The sequence below is a fragment of the Bactrocera dorsalis genome, unplaced genomic scaffold, assembly GCF_023373825.1.
Source record: "Bactrocera dorsalis isolate Fly_Bdor unplaced genomic scaffold, ASM2337382v1 BdCtg043, whole genome shotgun sequence".
Lineage (NCBI taxonomy): Eukaryota > Metazoa > Arthropoda > Insecta > Diptera > Tephritidae > Bactrocera > Bactrocera dorsalis.
Window position 1 is genome coordinate 25,698 of NW_026038094.1, and position 21,603 is coordinate 47,300.

The 21,603-nt window shown below is 35.7% G+C and overlaps 1 protein-coding gene across 1 annotated transcript; it reads left to right on the top strand.

Annotated features, from left to right (window-relative positions):
* The first annotated feature begins 4,358 nt into the window (after positions 1-4,358).
* LOC105228969 (acetyl-CoA carboxylase) lies at positions 4,359-21,311 on the top strand. The gene is made up of 20 exons (XM_049461491.1): positions 4,359-4,843; positions 4,957-5,222; positions 7,006-7,130; positions 12,149-12,515; positions 12,858-13,146; positions 13,238-15,893; positions 15,967-16,141; positions 16,215-16,486; positions 16,551-16,809; positions 16,882-17,244; positions 17,315-17,617; positions 17,689-17,859; positions 17,923-18,351; positions 18,422-18,509; positions 18,593-18,769; positions 18,968-19,161; positions 19,223-19,633; positions 19,706-20,053; positions 20,125-20,259; positions 20,328-21,311. The coding sequence occupies exons 1-20, from the start codon at positions 4,711-4,713 to the stop codon at positions 20,463-20,465; spliced, it is 7,299 nt and encodes a 2,432-aa protein (XP_049317448.1). The 5' UTR covers positions 4,359-4,710; the 3' UTR covers positions 20,466-21,311.
* Positions 21,312-21,603: the final 292 nt, after the last annotated feature.

The window sequence follows — 21,603 nt, forward strand, 5'->3', positions numbered from 1 at the left end:
CCAAGAAGCTGCTCAAACTGATCGAGCAAAATTAAGTCTTTCTATGGAAAACTTTGAGAAGTTTAACACAGATTATTGTCCATAATCTCCCGATAAGTTGTTTAGTTTGGATCACTATAGCATACACGTATGTAACTGTCATTTAAACTAGTCGATACAAATCAAAATAAATATAATTTTTTTCTTTTTAAAAATCCACTTATGAACCGTAGTGTAAATAGCTTCGGTGCAGCCAAAATTAAAGTTTTCTCTTGTTTATTTTAAACAAATATTTTTAAATTTGATTTCACATTGGTTATCGGTTTTAATACAGTAGTGATTAAAAAATTCAATAATAACTTGCCGAAAATCAAATTCTTATTACCTTTATTTATACAAACATAAAGTGTAGTTTTTAAGAATGAAAAACACAAATAATTAAATATTTTCTGTGATTAAAGCTCTTTATTACAAGTTTTACCCCAAAAATATTAATGACTTTTTATGTAAAATTGATTTATACTTTATTAACGTATTAGCAAAAATTAAATATTATTTTTAAACTGATTTTTTTTACAAAAATATTTTTTTTAAACTAAAACTTATTTTGTAAAAATATTGTTTTTAATCTAAAATTCGTTTTATAACATAAAAACACAATAAATATACATTGAATTTGAATGTAAAAATGTAAATGCATTGTGTGACATGCGTATATGTACATACTCACATGTGTTTGTATACACGTTTTTATTACACGTGTGTACTTATTTGCATGCAGATCACAGTTCAGATTTGTATGTTGTACAATTAATTCTATTTCTACGTATATAAACCATCGCAAAAGCCATATTATATATTTCCGACTATATTTCCTGCATCTAATATATTATATAGGTGAATCGTTTTTTCTAAGGAGAGGGCACAATAGACCTTAGGTCGTGGTGCAATCCTCATTTATTTATCTCACATAATCTATACATTTTTTGCATCATAAATATTCCTTATTTATGTTTTTTGTTTAAATATGTTGTTTGAGAAATGTTTTAAATTTTTTTTGTTTTTTTATAAGCATAAAAAATGTATCTCTTATTTTACTGTTATTTTTAAGTATTATTATAAGATAGTAATATTTGTTTTAACACGAGTAAAGTTATGTACATAAATATGTGTTTTTATATGTATGTATACTTGAATGCACTTGCCTGTTTATATATACTGGTGTATCGTATGATCGTTTTATAATATTGTTTGTATTGTATACATTAGACATATATATACAAACATACATATGTACATACAGTAATGAATATTTACATACTTATATATGTATGTATATTTATATTTCCATGTACATATGTATATAGTAGCATATATTCCGTGCAGTAGCTGCGCAATCGATTACTTTTCCAAATCACTCATACGCCCTGTCTAACTATTTTACGTCAATTCTGCGTGACGTTTCGAAATAATTTACTTTTTCTAATTTACTGTTTTTAATAATTCCGATTCACGTAATAAATTCTAAATTATTCGATTTTGGGGATTGCATTTTTTTATATAATTATTTTACTGGCACTTGAACAACAATAACATTGTTATTATACCCTGAACAGGGTATATTAAGTTTGTCACGATGTTTGTAACACCCAGAAGGAAGGGTCGGAGACCCTATAAAGTATATATATAAATGATCAGTATGTCGAGCTGAGTCGATTTAGCCATGTCTGTCCGTCTGTCTGTGTGTATATACATATGTATACAAACTAGTCCCTCAGTTTTTAAGATATCGTTTTGAAATTTTGCAAACGTCATTTTCTCTTCAAGAAGCTGCTCATTTGTCGGAACTGTCGATATCGGAGCACTATAACATATAGCTGCCATACAAACTGAACGATCGGAATCAAGTTCTTCTATGGCAAATTTTCACATTTGACGAGATATATTCACGAAATTTGGTACATATTATTGTCTAAAGCAACAATGTAATCTCCGAAGAAATTGTTCAGATCGGTTAACTATGGCATATAGCTTCCATACAAACTGAACACATAGTCACTAACAAAAATGCACCTGTAAAGGGTATTTAGCTTCGGCGCAACCGAAGTTAACGTTTTTTCTTGTTTTTCGTTGAAATGCTTACAATAAATCTATATGCGCTATTGCAATTCAATTAATTAAAAACAAAAAGTGTTTTTATAAAATACAATAAAGGCAGTGATAACAAGTGAATTGAATATTCACTGCCACTTTTAAGCCACTAGCTTTTTAAACACCATCGGCTTATCACTAAAAGTTTGAAGGGTACCCCAATGTTAATTTTAAATGGAAAAAATGCAGATTTGATTTGTGATAAGCATTCGATTTCGTACAATATGAATGGCAAACTAAAATAGATTTATTTTATACTTTATATTTTTTATTATATACGTGCATACATAGTATGTATTATACATACATTTGTATTATGAGGAGCACAGATTTTAAATGCAATTATCGATGTTTTTCTTATCAGAAGCTGGTACTTTTACTGGTTTAAAGTGGCTAAGCAAATAAGATTTCGTTTTAATCGTTTTTGCGTTTGCCTAGCTTTATCAAAACACATAATAAACATATTGCACGTTTTCTACCATTTCACAAAATTCAATTTAATTTTTAAAATAATTTCAATCTTTGCGACAGACAAAACTGCTTTCTAATTTTACATAAATATTTTTGTATTAATAAGGAAAATTTACAATAATTTTGTATTATCAATTAAGTTAACAATAATTAAAAAAGTTGACTGACACTCATTCCAAATAAAAAAGCAAAAATAAAAAAACAAAACATTTTTACCTACATTTACTTATACAATTCTATTTATAAGCTTTAAGCAAGCGTTCATTAGCTTAAAATTGCTGCAATCTTATTTTATTTTTAAGTAATTTGAAAAATTGCATACAAAATGATGTAGACATTGACCTAGCCTGGCAGTCAAATAACGAAAAATATGTATTTGTGCGCATATACATATGTACATATGTATATAGTATGTGTTTATGACATCTCTTGCGGTCATTATGACTTTTGGACACCGCAATACCTTTAACTCAGTTCATATATATGTACATATACCATGCATATGTATGTACACATGTGCATGTACATATGTGTGCGCGTGTCTTTCTTTTCGTTTAACTACTTGTCTGTCCGTTTTTTCGCTTGAATTCATTATCATATATTCAACATTTCGTTTTCTTAATGTTGTCAACTTCTTTTTTCCAAATTTATGTGTTTGCATTTTATAGGTGTTTACATTAGAGATGACTAATTTTTTAACTTTTTTGTTTTACTTGATTTATTTTTATTGAATATTCAACAAATCTCCCACAAAATTAAATCTCTCAAATATTTGAACATTATAATGATCAACGTCACGTGCTGGGTCGATTTAGCATATCTGTTTTTCTGTCTGACCATGGACATACACGATACCCAAGAAGCTACTAATTTGGCGGAACCGTCAATATCAGACCACTATGGCTGCTATAAAAATTGGACAATAAAAATCAAGCTCTTGAATGGGAAATCTATTTGAGAAGATATCTAGGTAACGCTACAATCTCCGAAGCAATTGTTCAGATCAGACCACTATAGCATATTACGGTCATATAAACTGACCGATGAAAGTCAAGTTAAAGATGTACATACGTAACAAATCGTTTTTCCTTATTGAGTAACATAATTTCGACTTGTAGGCTGTTTAACAAAAAATTTAGTTAAACAGCTTGAATAGAAAAAACTAACAAAACGTTTTCCGTTTGTTGCAAATCTGTGGCCGTTGCTATCAGCAATGCATCTGTGAAGGATATATATATTCGGTGCAGTCAAAGTTAACGTTTTTTCCTGTTTTTGTTTTGTTTTGCTTCCGAGCTGTAAACCTTTTCTCTTTCGCTTCATTTAAAATATATTTGCTTACTTTGGCTCTTAGCAACGTTAACCGAAAAAGTTAATTAAAAAGAGATTTTATTTGACATACATATATTTACACATATTTACATATGTATATACAAAAAAGTATTAATATACATTGTATATATTTCGTACCTTAACATGTGTTATGCATTTTATACCCGACAACATTTGCTCTTTGCTGTAATTTGAATTATTCTTTGTCAGCTTTTTTTCATTATTATTTGCCCATTAAATCGCATTTCCTACGCACACAAATAAGAACAAGAAAACATTGTACGCAACGCCAATAAATAAATATTTAATATTTGTTAAAAAAAAACCGTCTAATACAGCCATACTTCACCTTCCTCCTCTGATTCTAGCTACGAACGCTTAAAAACTGAATGCACATGCACTTAATAAAGTATGCACATACATACATACATACATTCGCATTTCGTATAGTGCTGTAAGCAATTGAGGCTCCAAACGCTGTTTTGCCGCATGCACCAGCTGAACGCCTCGCTCGCCTTTATTTACCGCAATTCGTCACACAACATCCACCGAATGCTTCAATGCTCATGCCAGTCTAACGTTATTAACACAACAAAAACAAATTAATATATCTAAGTAAAATAGAAGTAAATATAATCTACTAACAACAACAAATGCGAACGTAACGTGCGTAAACGTAAACGAAAGCGAAAATAGAGAAAAAAATAAAATTTCAATAGACGATATACAGGCTCACACACATCTTGCTGTGGCAACATACCCAAATATTCACCTTAATCGATGCTCATCATCATCATAATACTGACAACATTATGTCTCGCCATCACAATCGTATTGTCAGCGATTTCGCGCTCGGACAACGCTAATCGTAGCAATCAAGTCGTCGTATATGGCGAGCAGCTTAGCATAAAAAGTACTTATGTTAAAGCATATATTATATTATATAAACATATTATGTGAATGTCGGGGCAAGTACAATTGAAATAATTTTAATTTTTTCTTTTTTTTTCTGCTCTCACTTTACAGATAACAAAACATCGGGTGAGCCGCTAAAGGAACCGTCATCAAACAGCAGCAGCAACAACCACAGTGATTGTGTGAACCGCATTAAGAAAGTACAATTTTCGAATGAGAATATCACAATAGAGAATAATCATAACGACTTTGCTGCCAGCGGTCAACTACAGCACAAACATTGTAATAACCTTGAATTGAGTAGTAATAATAGTGAAAGTAGCAATAGCGAAATCAGCATGAGCAACGATACATCTACGGAGCGTCCCAGCTTTCTGGTAAGCTTGTTCATTTAAGAAGCTAAATATTTTTTAAAGTTTTCACCCTTAAGTAACCCTAAAGCTTCATAGACAGCATAAATTCTTCAAAGGCTTCGCTTCGTTGATGTGTGAGAGGACTTTGAAATGACGTTGGAAATAAGATAGCGGGCTATAACCATATTAACGGAGTACTAATCCAACTTTGAATGACCGTAATCTTTATGCACTTGGTTGAAGTTTTATGCTATACATGTTAGTTGAATGGGCACATCCATAAGATAGTAGATACTACAGAGCATTAGAAAGTCAACGAATACTAAAAAATGTCAGATTGACAGCTCCGTTCCGGTTGCGTAGAACTGGCTCTCGTTGGAACTGTTCCCAGAGAGTCTCGAGAATTATATAAGAAATATTCTGTGTATTTGTTTAGCACTTACAAAATTAATGCTTTGGACTTTTTATTTGACGCCATCAATTTTCTGCTGATTCGGCGCTGATAGTTTTCATCCGATAATCTTGAACTTAGGATCCTACGGATGTTACGAATCTCTTTGTTCACTTGAAGTTCAACTCATTTACCTCCGTATTTTCGCACATAATTTTGATCCTTTGTCGCATATAAAAACGAGACTTTCCGCTTGAGTTTTCGATTTTTGTCACTTACCAAAACGGTAATCGGGTCTACACAACAACAAAATATATTTTACCTGACTACCATCGTTGTCACATGAACGATTATAAAATAGTTTGTATGAAGCTTCGCAAAAATTTTCTCCACAACAGTTAATCGCGTACGAATGTGCTTTAGATTAATAAGATTCTGTACCTTTACTTTTGAATCACACTGTCTACGAATACGCTTAAATTTGCTTTTACTTTATGCGCAAAGAACTTTAAATTATGTTTAATTAAACATCAGCACTTGAGAATATATTAATTTGGACACAATTCAAATGCATACGACACACTTACATGTGTATATGTATGTGTATTTGTACGTCTGCTGTAAGCGACAGTGCGTATAAGGAACGAAGTTCAATCGCAACGATAATGACTTGTGAATACACTAACCTAGGTATACTTTGGAAACGTTGCTGTAACAAAAAAAAAGAACAAAGTACACTTTTTAAAGTATGTTCTACTCGTTTTTACTGTCTTCTTTCATTACATTAAAATGTAATATAAATTTTACAAATTTGGACGACTTTATACGAGTAGTGGAGGTTATGTAGAAACAATTTCTTCTCGTAGTCTTGTATATTGATTTTAGCTGTACTTCCGATTAGGTCACCCCTCCGATTTTCTTTATAATTTATACAGGGATATATGATAAAAGACAACTTCACATGTATTTTTTTTGGCGGATTTTTTAAGTAAAAAATAAATTGACAATTTAACTATAAATTCCTGTAAATAAATAAAAAAAATTAATTAAAAAAAAATTCAATTTCCCGTGATCCGGTTTATGACAAAACAATTTTTCAAAAACAAATTTTCTTTTTATATTCTTTTTTCATTTTTTTGTTTTTTTTTTTACTTTATTTATTTATTTATTTTTCAAACAAAACCCTAGCCGATCCAACACTGGCACAAAAAATATACAGTCTTCTTTTTAACAGTTCAAAGAACTATTGTGTCATTTTAAATATTATTGCTTTGGTAAAAGAAAATTTAAACGAAAAAAATTTAAATAAAAAAAAATTACACTTTTTAATTTCGCAAAAAGGGACACTTGACTTCTATGTAAATTTCGTTAATTTTAAATATCATATTTACTCACTTCACCTATTTCTTATTTTAGGTTGGAGACGAAGTCGAAGCCAATGGACATGATGAAGTCAGCGAAGCTAGTGATGAATTCCCACAAAAAATGCAAAACGAAATTCGTCCACAAATTGATTTGATGGAGCGTCGTAAACGTTTGAGGTACACATAAATAAGTATATGCACCTATAAATTTTTTGTTCAATAGCATTTTTTATTAAAAATTTAAACTTTTTTGAATTGTGATGTTCACAATCCTATCTTTTGTAACACTTAAGAGCCGGACTCAAATCCAAATCAAATTCCAAATCAAAATATTTAATTTTAAATAATAAATTGCAAGGCAGGCGTTAGTTATAAAGGTGATCCACTTCGAGGTTTCCTACCTACTTTTTTTTTAAGAAAAGCACAGAAACTTCAAATTTAATGGTAAATGTTTATTATCATTCGAAGGAACATTCATGGCATTTTTTATGATTATCTCTTCCACGCTACACGCTATGTCTCCGATTTTCCATCCGTTGAGTCCAATTCGATGACTCGCGAGGACTTCGACTGGTAGTTTGGCAAATGACACACGTGATATTTTGCTCCAAGGTCTGAATCGAAGCGGGATTGTCCGCATTGACTTTAGACTTTACATATCCCCACAGGAAAAAGTCTAACGGTGTGATATCACACGATCTTGATGGCCAATTGACCGGCCAATACGTGACATTATCTGCTCTCTCAATGTATCCATTGATTGATGCGATGTGTAGGAAGTGGCGCCATCTTGTTGAATCCAAATGTCGCCGAGATCACGAGCTTTTCCACTAAGTTTGCTGAGTCTATTTAACCATATCCGCCTACCTGCCACAATACGAGTATACTAATTCCTCAATTTTTGAAATGTCAATCTGAAATTTCGCACACAACCTTTTCTGCACAAGAAGCTGCTCGGTTAATGAAACAGTCAATATCAAGCCTATACTATAATATGTATGTAGCTGCCATATAAACTAACCGATCAAACTTTAGTTCTTGTATGGATAACTCTTTTATTTGCGAGATATCTTCACCAAATTTGGTATAGACATTCTTACAATATCCGCACATATTGTTCAAATCGGACCACTGTATCATTTAGCTGTCACACAAACTGATCGATCAAAATCATGATAAAGATTTTTTTATACATTTTTAGTCTATAAGAAATGCGCCTGTGAAGGGTATTCGGTGCAGCCAAAGTTAAGGTTTTAATATTTAACACAAATATTTTCGGACATTTATAAACGTACATATGTATCTTAAAATGATCCGCTCTTATTGTTGTTGTCCAGCAATTAAATTATTATATGATCACAATCTATTGCAAGCTCTCCTGGTAGGAAAATGATAACAACTTATTGGTATATATGGAACAATATACATACAAATGTACAAAAATCCACTATACATAGAGTATTCTCTGAGAGCTTAGAGAATAGACCGTGCACAAGAGATTATACCGGCAAAACGCGCGGCAGTGAGTGGCCATGCGGGCGCAATCTCTGCGCCGTCAAAAAAGAAACAGTACAACGGGAGTATTTAATTCACACTGTATTCCTAATACCCCACCGGCGGTTGTCATTTTTTTAGTTTAGTTGTCAATATCATTTTTGCTGTCATTTTATTTGTTGTGCTATTACGCATTGACTTCCGCTAAGAAAATAAAGTAAATTCTTTAAATATACATATGTATGTGGTGTGTGCAATGTAAATGAATGAATAAAGGGGCCAGACATAAATATGCGATGGATACGTTTAGCGACCGGTTTGTTGCGGCCAATATCAAAGCTGAGCAGCTACAGGTGACTACGACAAAATGCTTTTCAACATTTTATCGTTACTTAAGTGCGTACGTATGTATGTATGTAGATATGCATGTATGTATGTAGCAAGCGTGAGCGCCACAGCTGATTGGGGCTGCCACCAACTATTTACGTAAATAATAAAAACTTGATGTGTGTACACACAAACAGATGGGAGTGAGAATTTTTGCTGAAACGTGCACATATCGTACACGCCTGAATCGTATGTTTACCCATATTCGCATTCAACGAAATTATACACCAGTAACTGCGGTAACAATGTCAGTTACACTTGGAACGTCGTGTCGTGTGGTTTATTAACGTGTGTTTACAGTAACCGCCGTGGAAAGCAACCACCTTACAGTGTATAATTGTGTTTAATTGTGGGTTCGTTCCTCGTTGTCAAGGATATTTTCTCTGTGTACATACCGACATATGTATGTATGTGGTGCGTTTGAAAGTCGCAAAAGTTGAGTCGTTAGTTTTGCCGGATTCCTATGCACGCATATAACATTTATGTTAGTGGCGTTTTTAAAGTGGTTATTTGAAATGATGAAACCAAGCACTAGACGCTTCACTATCGGTGAACCAGCCGATGAGGAATCAGCTATATCAGAGCTAACTGTGCATTCCAAAACATCAACACCCATCATTGTTGTAGATGAGCATACGAGTGATGCGGCTAAACATGCAGCGCCCGACAATCAATTGGAAAAAAACTTTTGCGCTAATTGCAACAACAACAATAATGTTGATTTTAGACGTAATTCATCGCAAATGAATTTATCCTCAACGCAGAGAACGGATCTCTCCTTATTATCGCCATCGCAGGCGCAAAGGACTATAAAGTAATGCTTACATATATACATTCATATAAATATTCATAGCTATTACTCACTAATTGCTTGCGTGTACTTTTAAATGTGCGCACAAACTACATATATATGTACATATATTTATATTGTATGTACCTCATACGTATTAAACTCAAATGGGGGCACTGTGTATTGAAAGTTACAAAATATAAAGGTTAAAATAAATTATGACTTATTAAAGGCATTGAATTATTCTTAAGTGGTCGTAAAAATTGCAGTTAGGCAAAGTTCGAAAGTAATGTGTTTTTATTTGCTCAAAAAAAATGTATGTGAAATTGTTTAGTTTTGAAGCCGCAGTCTTTATTTTTAAAAGTTTTGCTAAGAATTACTAATTCTTGTATAATTTCTTATACTTTAACTTTCTTTTGATGACATTTTCTAAAAGATTAGTTATAATAATATATATTTTCCATTTTATAGTTAATAATATATTGTATTTCGCGGGTTTTGTTCATTAACTCACAAGAAATTTATTTATATTTATAATTCCGGTTTTAGTATGATGCTGAAAAGGATATTATTCTTTATTTTAGTGCACAATGTTGACAGTAAGAGTTACTTTTTCCCAGATTTTTACAAATATTAATAAAAATGTTATATTGGTAGCAACTTTTACTCATTAATTTTGGTTAAAAATAAAATTTTATAGATTTTTTTTTAAATAATTCATAATTTTTGTTTTGAGTAAATTAGTAATTTCAAAAGCTTTCTTTCACTAAAATTTATTACAGCTTTCAACTTCGAGCATTTTTTTTTTAATATAAACTCTGCATTGAAATCAATATATTATATAAATATAGGTTGGAATTTTTTTGGAAACATATTTTGAACCCAAATATAGTACACTATTGTATAAAAAACATATGTACATATGTATATACAAAATTATTTTGTTTTTTTTTGTCAATAAAGTTTTGAAATTTTTTTTAACAATTTTATCGATAACAAGACGAACTATATACTTAGTTGATGGAATAAACAATTTGTTTGATTCGTCAATCACTTCGGCCATTGAGAGATACCTACACACCAAAATGACATGCTACCCTGAAGTAGGCCATTACGAACTATGTATGCCTTATCAGTGATAACATATGTATGTACATATATGTAATAATAGTTTTATGTCGTTATGATATCAAGTAAGACAGTTGTGGTAAAGAGAGTTGTGGTAACTGTATTTAACAAATGTTAGAAGATTGACTAATGGAGGGAAGAGAGATATGACGTAGAGCTAGAAGAAATATTTTTATCGAGATTATTAGTGCTTTTTTTAATTATTAGTGTTTTTTTTTATTTTTTTAGATTAGAAAAATAAGAAATTCTGTTTTACATGGTTTAGATTTAATACGGTTTAAAAATAACACAATTTTTACTTTTTACACGATTTTAGTTCATTTCGCACGTTTAAAAACTTTTTGGCTTAAATTAATTATTTGTGAAATATAAAATATCACAAAATTAGAATAAAATAAAAAAATTAGAAAAATTTGTTGAAATCAATTATAAATATCTTTGAAATGAATTAAAAATATATATTAATTACAATGCTAATGAAACCGACTAACCTTCTACACTTTGATATATTTTAAAATAATTTACTTTATGAATCAAATATGAAAAAGTATATATACTATACATATGTACATACATATGTATACATATGAGTTAAAACAATTTTACGTACCATTAATATCTTTGAAGCGAAAAAGATCGGTGTTTTTTTGAAAAAAAAAAAAAATTGAATCAGCTATCTTAACCTAACATTACTCTAACCTGTACAAACAATATTTTTTTAAATATGTTTTTATAAAATTGAATTCATTGCAAATCTAATGTCCCCAAACTGAATTCTAAATCATTACATTTTTTAAACCAAATTTGCTTACCATCATCACACTGTCACTGCCGCTTGCCATTTACGTCGGAAGACATTGATGACCAACCGCAGATTACGAAGCCATCACATAGCCTTATTTGTTTTAATTTTTTTTTGCTATCCCACATAATTTCGACAACACAATAAAGTTGATGCCGAATATTTGTGACTCGATTTCTATTCTCCACTCGCTCTCTTTTACAAAGCTTAAATATCAACAAACAGGTTAGCCATGCATGTACATATGTAAATGCAGAAGTACATATGTAGGCATTTATGAGCTTTCTGGGTTTTATTTGATTTTACAGTATTCTTTTCATATTCAATTTACACCATCGCGGCCGAGCGTATGGCGAGAGAAACTGGCCTCTGATTTTATGCCGTGATCTTGTGGGAAAAAATATTTTACACTCTGCTTTTAAACGAATAAATTCGAAAAAAAAAGTTGTGAAGTGCATTTTTGGGACGAGCCAATTGGTTGTTTACACTTGCGTTTTCAGTTTCCTTTTTGACTTGTTGCCATTCACACTAGTAGTTTGGCTAAGTTAGAAATTTGGTCAAAATGCGTAATCATCATCTGTCTTTCGGTTTTAGGCCGAGCATGTCGCGTGGCACTGGGCTGGGGCAGGATCGATATCAGGACCGCGATTTTCACATTGCCACACCGGAAGAGTTTGTCAAGAAGTTTGGTGGTACGCGTGTCATTAATCGTGTGCTAATCGCGAATAACGGTATTGCCGCTGTGAAATGTATGCGATCGATACGTCGTTGGTCTTATGAGATGTTCAAAAATGAACGTGCTGTCCGCTTCGTGGTAATGGTCACACCAGAGGATCTTAAAGCCAATGCTGAGTACATCAAGATGGCCGATCATTATGTGCCCGTACCTGGTGGAGCGAATAACAACAATTACGCCAATGTTGAGCTGATCGTCGATATTGCACTTCGGACTCAAGTTCAGGTGAGTGAAGGCACTTGTAAAACATTTACCTGTTAACTATATTTCATAATGTCGTATGATCGATTAGCGCGCATTTTCATGGTTATTCATTTAAAGCCAAAAAAAATTAAAACTCACACAAGCAACAATAATTAAATACGAAACTGCGTAAAGCTCACATAACAAAACCGGTTTTCAGTGTAAACAAGATGGGAAGCTGCATTTTGTTTACACTTTTGTTTTGCCTTATATTTATTCACTGCTTGCATCGTTTAAGACTGACTTCACTGTCAATGTTAACGTGCTTAATTTATCAATAAACGATGTCATCAATACGAAGTTAATTCGACTACTTTCTTACAGGCTGTCTGGGCTGGTTGGGGACATGCTTCGGAGAACCCGAAATTGCCCGAGTTGTTGAATAAGCAGGGTCTGGTCTTTTTGGGTCCACCGGATCGCGCTATGTGGGCGCTCGGTGATAAGGTTGCGTCCTCGATTGTCGCACAAACAGCTGATATACCCACGTTGTCGTGGTCGGGTTCCGGACTGAAGGCGCATTACAATGGCAAGAAAATTAAGATTTCGAGTGAATTGTTTCAACGCGGTTGTGTCAGTAATGCTGAAGAGGGTCTGATAGCAGCAAAAAAAATTGGTAAGCGAAAGTTTTATGTACAAACTTGAAATAATTTTTCCCAAAATTCATTAAAATTAATACTGTTGTTATCATTTATTTTTTTCTACAGGTTTCCCGGTTATGGTTAAAGCATCCGAAGGTGGTGGCGGTAAAGGTATTCGTCGTGTCGACAACGAAGCCGAATTTCCAGCACTCTTCCGTCAAGTGCAAGCCGAAATTCCCGGTTCACCCATATTCGTAATGAAGCTGGCACGCGGCGCACGACATCTTGAGGTGCAATTGCTTGCTGATCAGTATGGCAATGCGATAAGTTTGTTCGGACGTGATTGTTCGATACAGCGTCGTCATCAGAAGATCATTGAAGAAGCGCCAGCGATTGTGGCACAACCCGAAGTGTTTGAGGATATGGAGAAAGCCGCTGTACGTCTCGCAAAAATGGTTGGCTATGTAAGCGCCGGTACGGTGGAGTATTTATATGACTCAGATGGCCAATACTTTTTCCTTGAATTGAATCCGCGTCTACAAGTGGAGCATCCGTGCACAGAAATGGTAGCAGATGTGAATTTGCCTGCCGCCCAGTTGCAAATTGGTATGGGTATACCGTTATATCGTTTGAAAGATATTCGTCTCTTATATGGCGAATCGCCTTGGGGCTCTTCGGTTATTGATTTCGAAAATCCTGAGAATAAACCACAACCATCCGGACATGTAATTGCTGCACGTATCACATCGGAAAATCCAGACGAAGGTTTCAAGCCCAGCTCAGGCACAGTACAGGAATTGAATTTCCGTTCGAGTAAAAATGTATGGGGTTACTTCAGTGTTGCCGCTTCGGGTGGCTTGCATGAATATGCCGATTCTCAGTTTGGTCATTGTTTCTCTTGGGGAGAAAATCGTCAACAGGCGCGTGAAAATCTAGTCATTGCGCTGAAAGAACTTTCGATTCGTGGTGATTTCCGCACAACCGTTGAATATCTGATAACACTGTTGGAGACTAACAGTTTCTTGGATAACACCATTGATACTGCTTGGTTGGATGCTTTGATTGCGGAACGTGTACAATCGGAGAAACCTGATATTCTATTGGGTGTCGTCTGCGGTGCATTGCATATCGCGGATCACCAGATCAGCGATGCATTCTCCAGCTTTCAGACATCACTCGAGAAGGGTCAGATACAAGCCGCCAACACGCTGACAAATGTAATCGATGTAGAGCTGATAAACGGGGGTATGCGTTACAAGGTGCAGGCCGCCAAAAGTGGCGCAAACTCTTACTTCCTACTCATGAATAACTCTTTCAAAGAAGTGGAAATACACCGTTTGTCTGATGGTGGGCTCTTAATATCTTTGGAAGGTGCCTCTTATACCACTTACATGAAAGAGGAAGTGGACCGTTATCGTGTGGTAATCGGTAATCAAACTTGTGTCTTTGAGAAAGAAAACGATCCATCACTATTGCGCAGTCCATCTGCTGGCAAGTTGATTAATTTGTTGATTGAAGATGGTGCACACGTTGCTAAAGGACAGGCCTACGCCGAAATTGAGGTTATGAAAATGGTTATGACACTCACGTCACAAGAAGCGGGCACAGTTTCATTCTTACGTCGCCCCGGTGCAGTGCTCGATGCTGGCTCACTTTTAGGTCATTTGGAATTAGATGATCCCTCATTGGTAACTAAAGCACAACCCTACAAGAATCCCTTCCCACTATCTGAGAATCCACAAGTGCCTGAGAAGCTGAATCGTGCGCATAACTTGTATAAATCCATTTTGGAAAATACCTTGGCCGGTTACTGTCTACCCGAACCATATAATGCACAACGTTTGCGCGATGTTATTGAAAAGTTCATGACCAGCTTGCGTGATGCTTCATTGCCCCTGCTCGAACTGCAAGAGGTGATCGCCTCCATTTCGGGCCGCATACCTGTGTCTGTGGAGAAGAAAATACGCAAGCTAATGACTCTGTATGAGCGTAACATCACCAGTGTGCTTGCCCAATTCCCCTCACAACAAATTGCCGCAGTCATCGATAGCCATGCTGCTACATTGCAAAAGCGCACTGATCGCGATGTCTTTTTCCTCACCACACAGAGTATTGTACAGCTGGTGCAACGCTATCGCAACGGTATCAGGGGGCGCATGAAGGCCGTCGTACATGAATTATTGCGTCAATACTATGAAGTGGAGTCGCAGTTCCAACATGGTCACTATGATAAATGTGTCGCTTTGGTGCGTGAGAACAGCAAGGATGATATGCAGAAGGTCGTGAACACTATATTTTCGCATGCGCAAGTCTCGAAAAAGAATCTACTAGTCACACTGCTGATCGATCATCTGTGGTCATTTGAACCGGGTCTAACTGATGAGCTGGCAAATACGCTGAGCGAATTGACTTCGTTAAATCGTGCCGAACACTCACGCGTCGCATTGCGTTGTCGACAAGTATTAATTGCCGCCCATCAACCCGCCTATGAGCTGCGTCACAATCAAATGGAATCGATTTTCTTGTCCGCAGTCGATATGTACGGACATGACTTCCACCCGGAGAATCTACAACGCCTGATATTGTCCGAGACATCAATATTTGATATCTTACACGATTTCTTCTATCACACGAATCGTCAAGTCTGCAATGCTGCTTTGGAGGTGTACGTGAGACGTGCCTACACTTCATACGAACTCACCTGTTTGCAGCACTTGGAGTTGTCGGGCGGTTTGCCACTGGTGCACTTCCAATTTTTGTTACCCACCGCACATCCAAATAGGTATGTACGCAAAACTATCACTAACTTAGTTAAACTATTGCAATAAAAATATAAATTTCATAATGGTGTGCAGACTCTTCCCACGCATGCTGCAAGATGGCGAAGCTCGTGAAAAACTACTCGGCTCTTCGTTCATGCGTACCGGTTGCATGGCAGCCTTCGATTCTTTTGATCACTTCGAAATGCACTCGGATGAAATTTTGGATCTGTTGGAGGACTATGCCTCACCTGCCTTTGTTAGCGCAAAGGTAATATAAAATCCCAATTTTGCTACAAAATGCATCACTTATTTTCATTGTGCTCTGACTTGACTATTCTCAGATTTTGGAAGCTGTTGATGCCGTTGATTCCATTTCTGACGGCCGTCTAAGCACATCCATCAATGTCTCGCTTTCCGATCCCATTACACGCGCCAACGCTGTGGAAGAGGCAAAATCGACCGAGCCGATTCACATTATTAGTGTAGCCGTACGTGATAACGGTGATATGGATGATTTACAAATGGCGCACATATTTGGAAATTTCTGTAAAGAGCACCGTGATGAGCTGTTCCAGCGTCGCATTCGTCGCATCACATTTGCCGCTTTGAAAAAGTAATTCAGTATTCTCCTAAATTATATATAAACTGAATAATTTCATAAATACACTCGTTTATAGACGCCAATTCCCGAAATTCTTCACCTACCGTGCCCGCGACAATTTCGAAGAGGATAGAATATACCGTCACTTGGAGCCCGCTTGTGCTTTCCAACTCGAACTGAATCGTATGAAATCGTATCAATTGGAAGCATTACCAACTGCAAATCAAAAAATGCATCTCTATTTGGGCAGAGCCAAGGGGTCAAAGAGCCAAGAGGTCACCGATTACCGTTTCTTCATACGTTCCATTATACGACATTCGGATCTGATCACCAAGGTAGATGCCAAATAGTTAAACATAAATATTTTTCCACCATTAAAGCGAGGTTTATCTGTTACTTTCATCTAGGAAGCATCGTTTGAATATTTACAAAACGAAGGTGAGCGTGTTTTGCTCGAATCAATGGACGAACTCGAAGTGGCATTCTCACACCCGCACGCCAAACGCACCGATTGCAATCATATTTTCCTCAATTTCGTGCCAACCGTTATAATGGATCCGACGAAAATCGAGGAATCCGTTACAAAAATGATCATGCGCTACGGGCCACGTCTTTGGAAACTACGCGTACTGCAAGCTGAGCTGAAAATGTTGATCAGACAATCGCCGCAATCACCAACACAAGCCATACGCTTGTGTATTGCCAATGATTCGGGTTACTTCTTAGACATTGCCATGTACACTGAGGTCACCGATCCAGAGACGGGCATTGTAAGTACCTCGTATATAGTTTGAAGTTTGACTTTGTGAATAGTAAAGAAATTTCACACTTTTGTATTAGATCAAGTTCAAGGCTTACGGCGAAAAACAAGGATCACTACACGGTCATCCGATTTCTACACCGTACATGACCAAAGATTTTCTGCAACAAAAACGCTTTCAGGCGCAACAGAATGGCACAACATATGTGTATGACATACCCGATATGTTCCGCCAAATGACAGAGCGCCATTGGAAGGAATACTCAAAGGCACGTCCCACTGTCGATATCAGAATACCGGACAAAATTTTGATTGAATGCATGGAACTGGTATTGGATGATGATAATCTCGTTGAGATGCAGCGCCTACCAGGCGAAAATAACGTAAGCATTTCACCATCATTTTCACTATAATCTCAATAACCTAACATTCCGCCATTACCTTTGCAACGCAGTGCGGCATGGTTGCCTGGCGTATTGTACTAGCCACTCCCGAGTACCCAGAGGGTCGTGAAATTATTGTGATAGCCAATGACTTGACATATTTTATGGGCTCTTTCGGCATCAAAGAAGATATACTCTTCAATAAGGCATCGCAATTGGCACGCAGCAGAAGAGTGCCAAGGGTAAATACGATCTTCTACTCGTAAAATATTCTTGCTCTATTATATGCTCCGCTAACATTTCAGATTTACATTTCGGTGAACAGTGGCGCACGAATCGGTTTAGCCGAAGAGGTGAAATCGTTGTTTAAAGTTGCATGGGAAGATCCCGAAGAGCCCGACAAGGGTTTCAAATATCTCTATCTGTCCACAGAGGATTATAGTAAAATCGCAAATTTGAATTCGGTACGCGCCATACTGATCGAAGATGAGGGTGAACCGCGCTATAAAATTACCGACATTATCGGCAAGGAGGACGGTTTGGGTGTGGAAAACTTGCGCCATGCCGGTTTGATTGCCGGAGAGACATCGCAGGCGTATAATGAAATTGTCACAATGTCTTTGGTGACGTGCCGTACCATAGGTATCGGTTCGTATTTGGTGCGCTTGGGTCAACGTGTCATACAAATTGATAATTCCCACATTATACTGACTGGTTATGCAGCGCTCAATAAGGTGGGGAAGATAAGATTTTTCTGATTTCTGATTTTCTAATACTTATAATTCCTATTATTTTGTTTAACAGTTGCTTGGTCGCAAAGTGTACGCTTCCAATAACCAGTTGGGTGGTGTGCAAATCATGTACAACAACGGTGTCACACATAAGACTGAAGGTGTGTTTCTAGAATTCGTTGTTTATATTTTTCGTTTTTTCTTTTTATATACGAATTTAACGTAAATTATTTACCATTAACAGCCATGGATCTCGACGGTGTGTATACGCTTCTTCAATGGCTTTCATACATTCCAGCATACATCGGTTGTGATTTGCCGATTGTATTGCCAAACGATCGCATCGATCGCTCTGTAGATTTTATGCCAACGAAATCGCCATATGACCCCAGATGGATGTTAGCCGGACGCGTGAATCCGGGTAATTATTGATTGTGTTATTTTGAAGGTTATGTGTTGTGTTAGTTTTCGCAATTATGTTTGGATTGAATCATTGCCAACCAAAAAAAGCATAATTTTAGTTGTGTCCGAACTTATAATTAATTCATTATTATTATTTTTTATTTTTTTGGTATGCAAAATACATTAAAAAATGTTTCCCATTTGTTCCATTGTCTAGTTAATCCCAACGAATGGGAAAATGGCTTCTTCGATCGTGACAGTTGGGCTGAAATTATGCCGACCTGGGCGAAAACGGTTGTAACTGGACGCGCCCGCTTGGGCGGTGTGCCAGTTGGTGTTATTGCTGTTGAAACGCGTACGGTTGAGGTGGAACTACCAGCCGATCCTGCTAATTTAGACTCTGAAGCCAAAGTAAGCATTTCGACTCTTGCAAAAAAGATGCCATACGATTTTAACTAAACACATATTTCAGACACTTCAACAAGCTGGACAAGTCTGGTATCCAGATTCTTCATATAAGACAGCACAGGCCATTAAAGATTTCGGACGCGAAGAGCTGCCATTGGTTATATTTGCTAATTGGCGTGGTTTCTCCGGCGGCATGAAGGACATGTACGAGCAAGTGCTTAAATTCGGCGCATACATTGTGGATGGCCTGCGTGAATACAAGAAACCGGTCATCATCTATCTACCACCAAATGCAGAGTTGCGTGGTGGTGCCTGGGCCGTCTTGGATTCACTGATTAATCCACGTTATATGGAAACCTATGCGGATCCAGAGGCACGCGGTGGTATTTTGGAGCCGGAGGGCTTGGTCGAAATTAAGTACAAAGAGAAGGATTTATTAAAGACAATTCATCGTTTGGATACAACGACCATTGCGGTGAGACGGCGCAACAAACTGTTTTGTGTATAAACAAATATTAAAACTTATTAATTGACTTGCATTTTACAGCTCAAAAAAGAGTTGGAGGAATTAATCTCTGCCGGCGATAAAATTAAAGCCGCCGTGGTTGAGGAAAAACTAAAGACACGCATCTCACAATTGACGCACGTTTACCACACGGTAGCGGTGCACTTTGCCGATCTACATGACACGCCCGAACGTATGCTGGAAAAGGAGTGTATCAGCGAAATTATACCCTGGCGCGATTCTAGACGTCTGCTACATTGGCGCTTGCGACGTTTGCTGCTCGAGGATGCTTACATAAAGAAAATAATGAAGGCTCAAGAGAGCCTTTCGGTGGGTCAAGCAAAACAAATGTTGCGTCGCTGGTTGGTGGAAGATCGTGGTGCCATGGATGTAAGTGCAAAAGCAAAACGCAATGAAATTAACTTTACAACTTTTATTAACGGTTGTTACTCTCCAACTAGTCGTATATTTGGGATAAAAACGAGGAGATGGTGCATTGGTATGAGGAACAGAAACGGCCAGACTCTGTTGTCACGAAGAATATAAACGCTGTGAAACAGAATGCGGTAATCTCGAAAATCACCGAAATGCTTGAGGTATTTTTTTTTACATTGTAGCTCATAGTATTTTCCATATTTTTACACTTGCTTTTAAATTACTTCAGGATTGCCCGGATGTCTCGTTAGATGCTGTTGTAAGCATATGCCAAGGTCTCACGCCTATGAACCGCGGCGCAGTGGTGCGCACATTAACACAATTGGAGTTGAATGAAGAGACGACAGCATCAAATACGCAGGGATGATATCGCGCATATTAATTCATATATGTATTTGTTTGTATATCAGATATGCGATTAAAATGCATTAACTTCCAAATCGTTTATGTGGCCAAATACATGCGTACATACATACTCTACTCATCATCCGCAACTTCAACAAGCAACGAAGTTTAGTCTCTTACGTAGCAATACGGTACTGTAAATACTTAGATAAGCGTACATAAAATGAGCGACCAAAGTCTCGCTATAGCTTCGTCCTACACACTTCATATGCGCTTTGTTAATGCAAATTGTTTGTTTTTCTCTAATTTAGTTTATTATTATGTATAATACATTGGCTTTATTAAATACTGATTTATTTAATATAAAACGTACATATGTATCTAACTACGGCTTGTTTATGTGCTCTTTTACTCTTCCTATTTGTAAGCAAAATAATTACAAAAAAATAACTGAAAGTAATAATCCGAATGGCAGCACAATACTATATGACTAGTTACAATTTACATTATATACATAAAATAATACATAAAGAGGGGTGTTCAAACCATGTTTGATATATAGTTTAGTACAGTGTATCTTATAGCATACTTTTTTTTTTTTGAATTGTTAAAAATGTACAAAAAATTATGAAAAATAATTAGAAAGAAAACCTTAATATAGTAAATAGAAAACTTTTCAAATGCATACATACTATATTTAGTTGTATAACAATTGTGAATTAGCGAACAAAGTGGATGTTAACTATTGTAAAATAAAATAAAGCAAGTTTTAAATTATCCACAGACACTAAAATTATGTCTAGCCTAAGGCTAATCACTATATAATAAATGGAAATATAAATTAGTAAATAAAAATGTCGGCACTAAATTTTTTTAGTATAACTTATTCGGAAAAAGTAACCGGCCAACGGTTTGCATCCAACGGGAAATATTTTTCCAGTTCTTTAGGCCACGTTCTTTGATATTAACAAACAAGAAGTCAAATTACGGTTACTTAACAAATAAACAAGTTCTGATATGAACATTTTTATCTTTATTTTGAGCCATCAGTTTGAAGGACAGCTTCTATGCTATAGTGATCCAATCTAAACACTGTCAAATTCCTTGAAGATAAATTAACAAATAAAAAAGTTTTCCATACATGAACTTGATTTTGATTA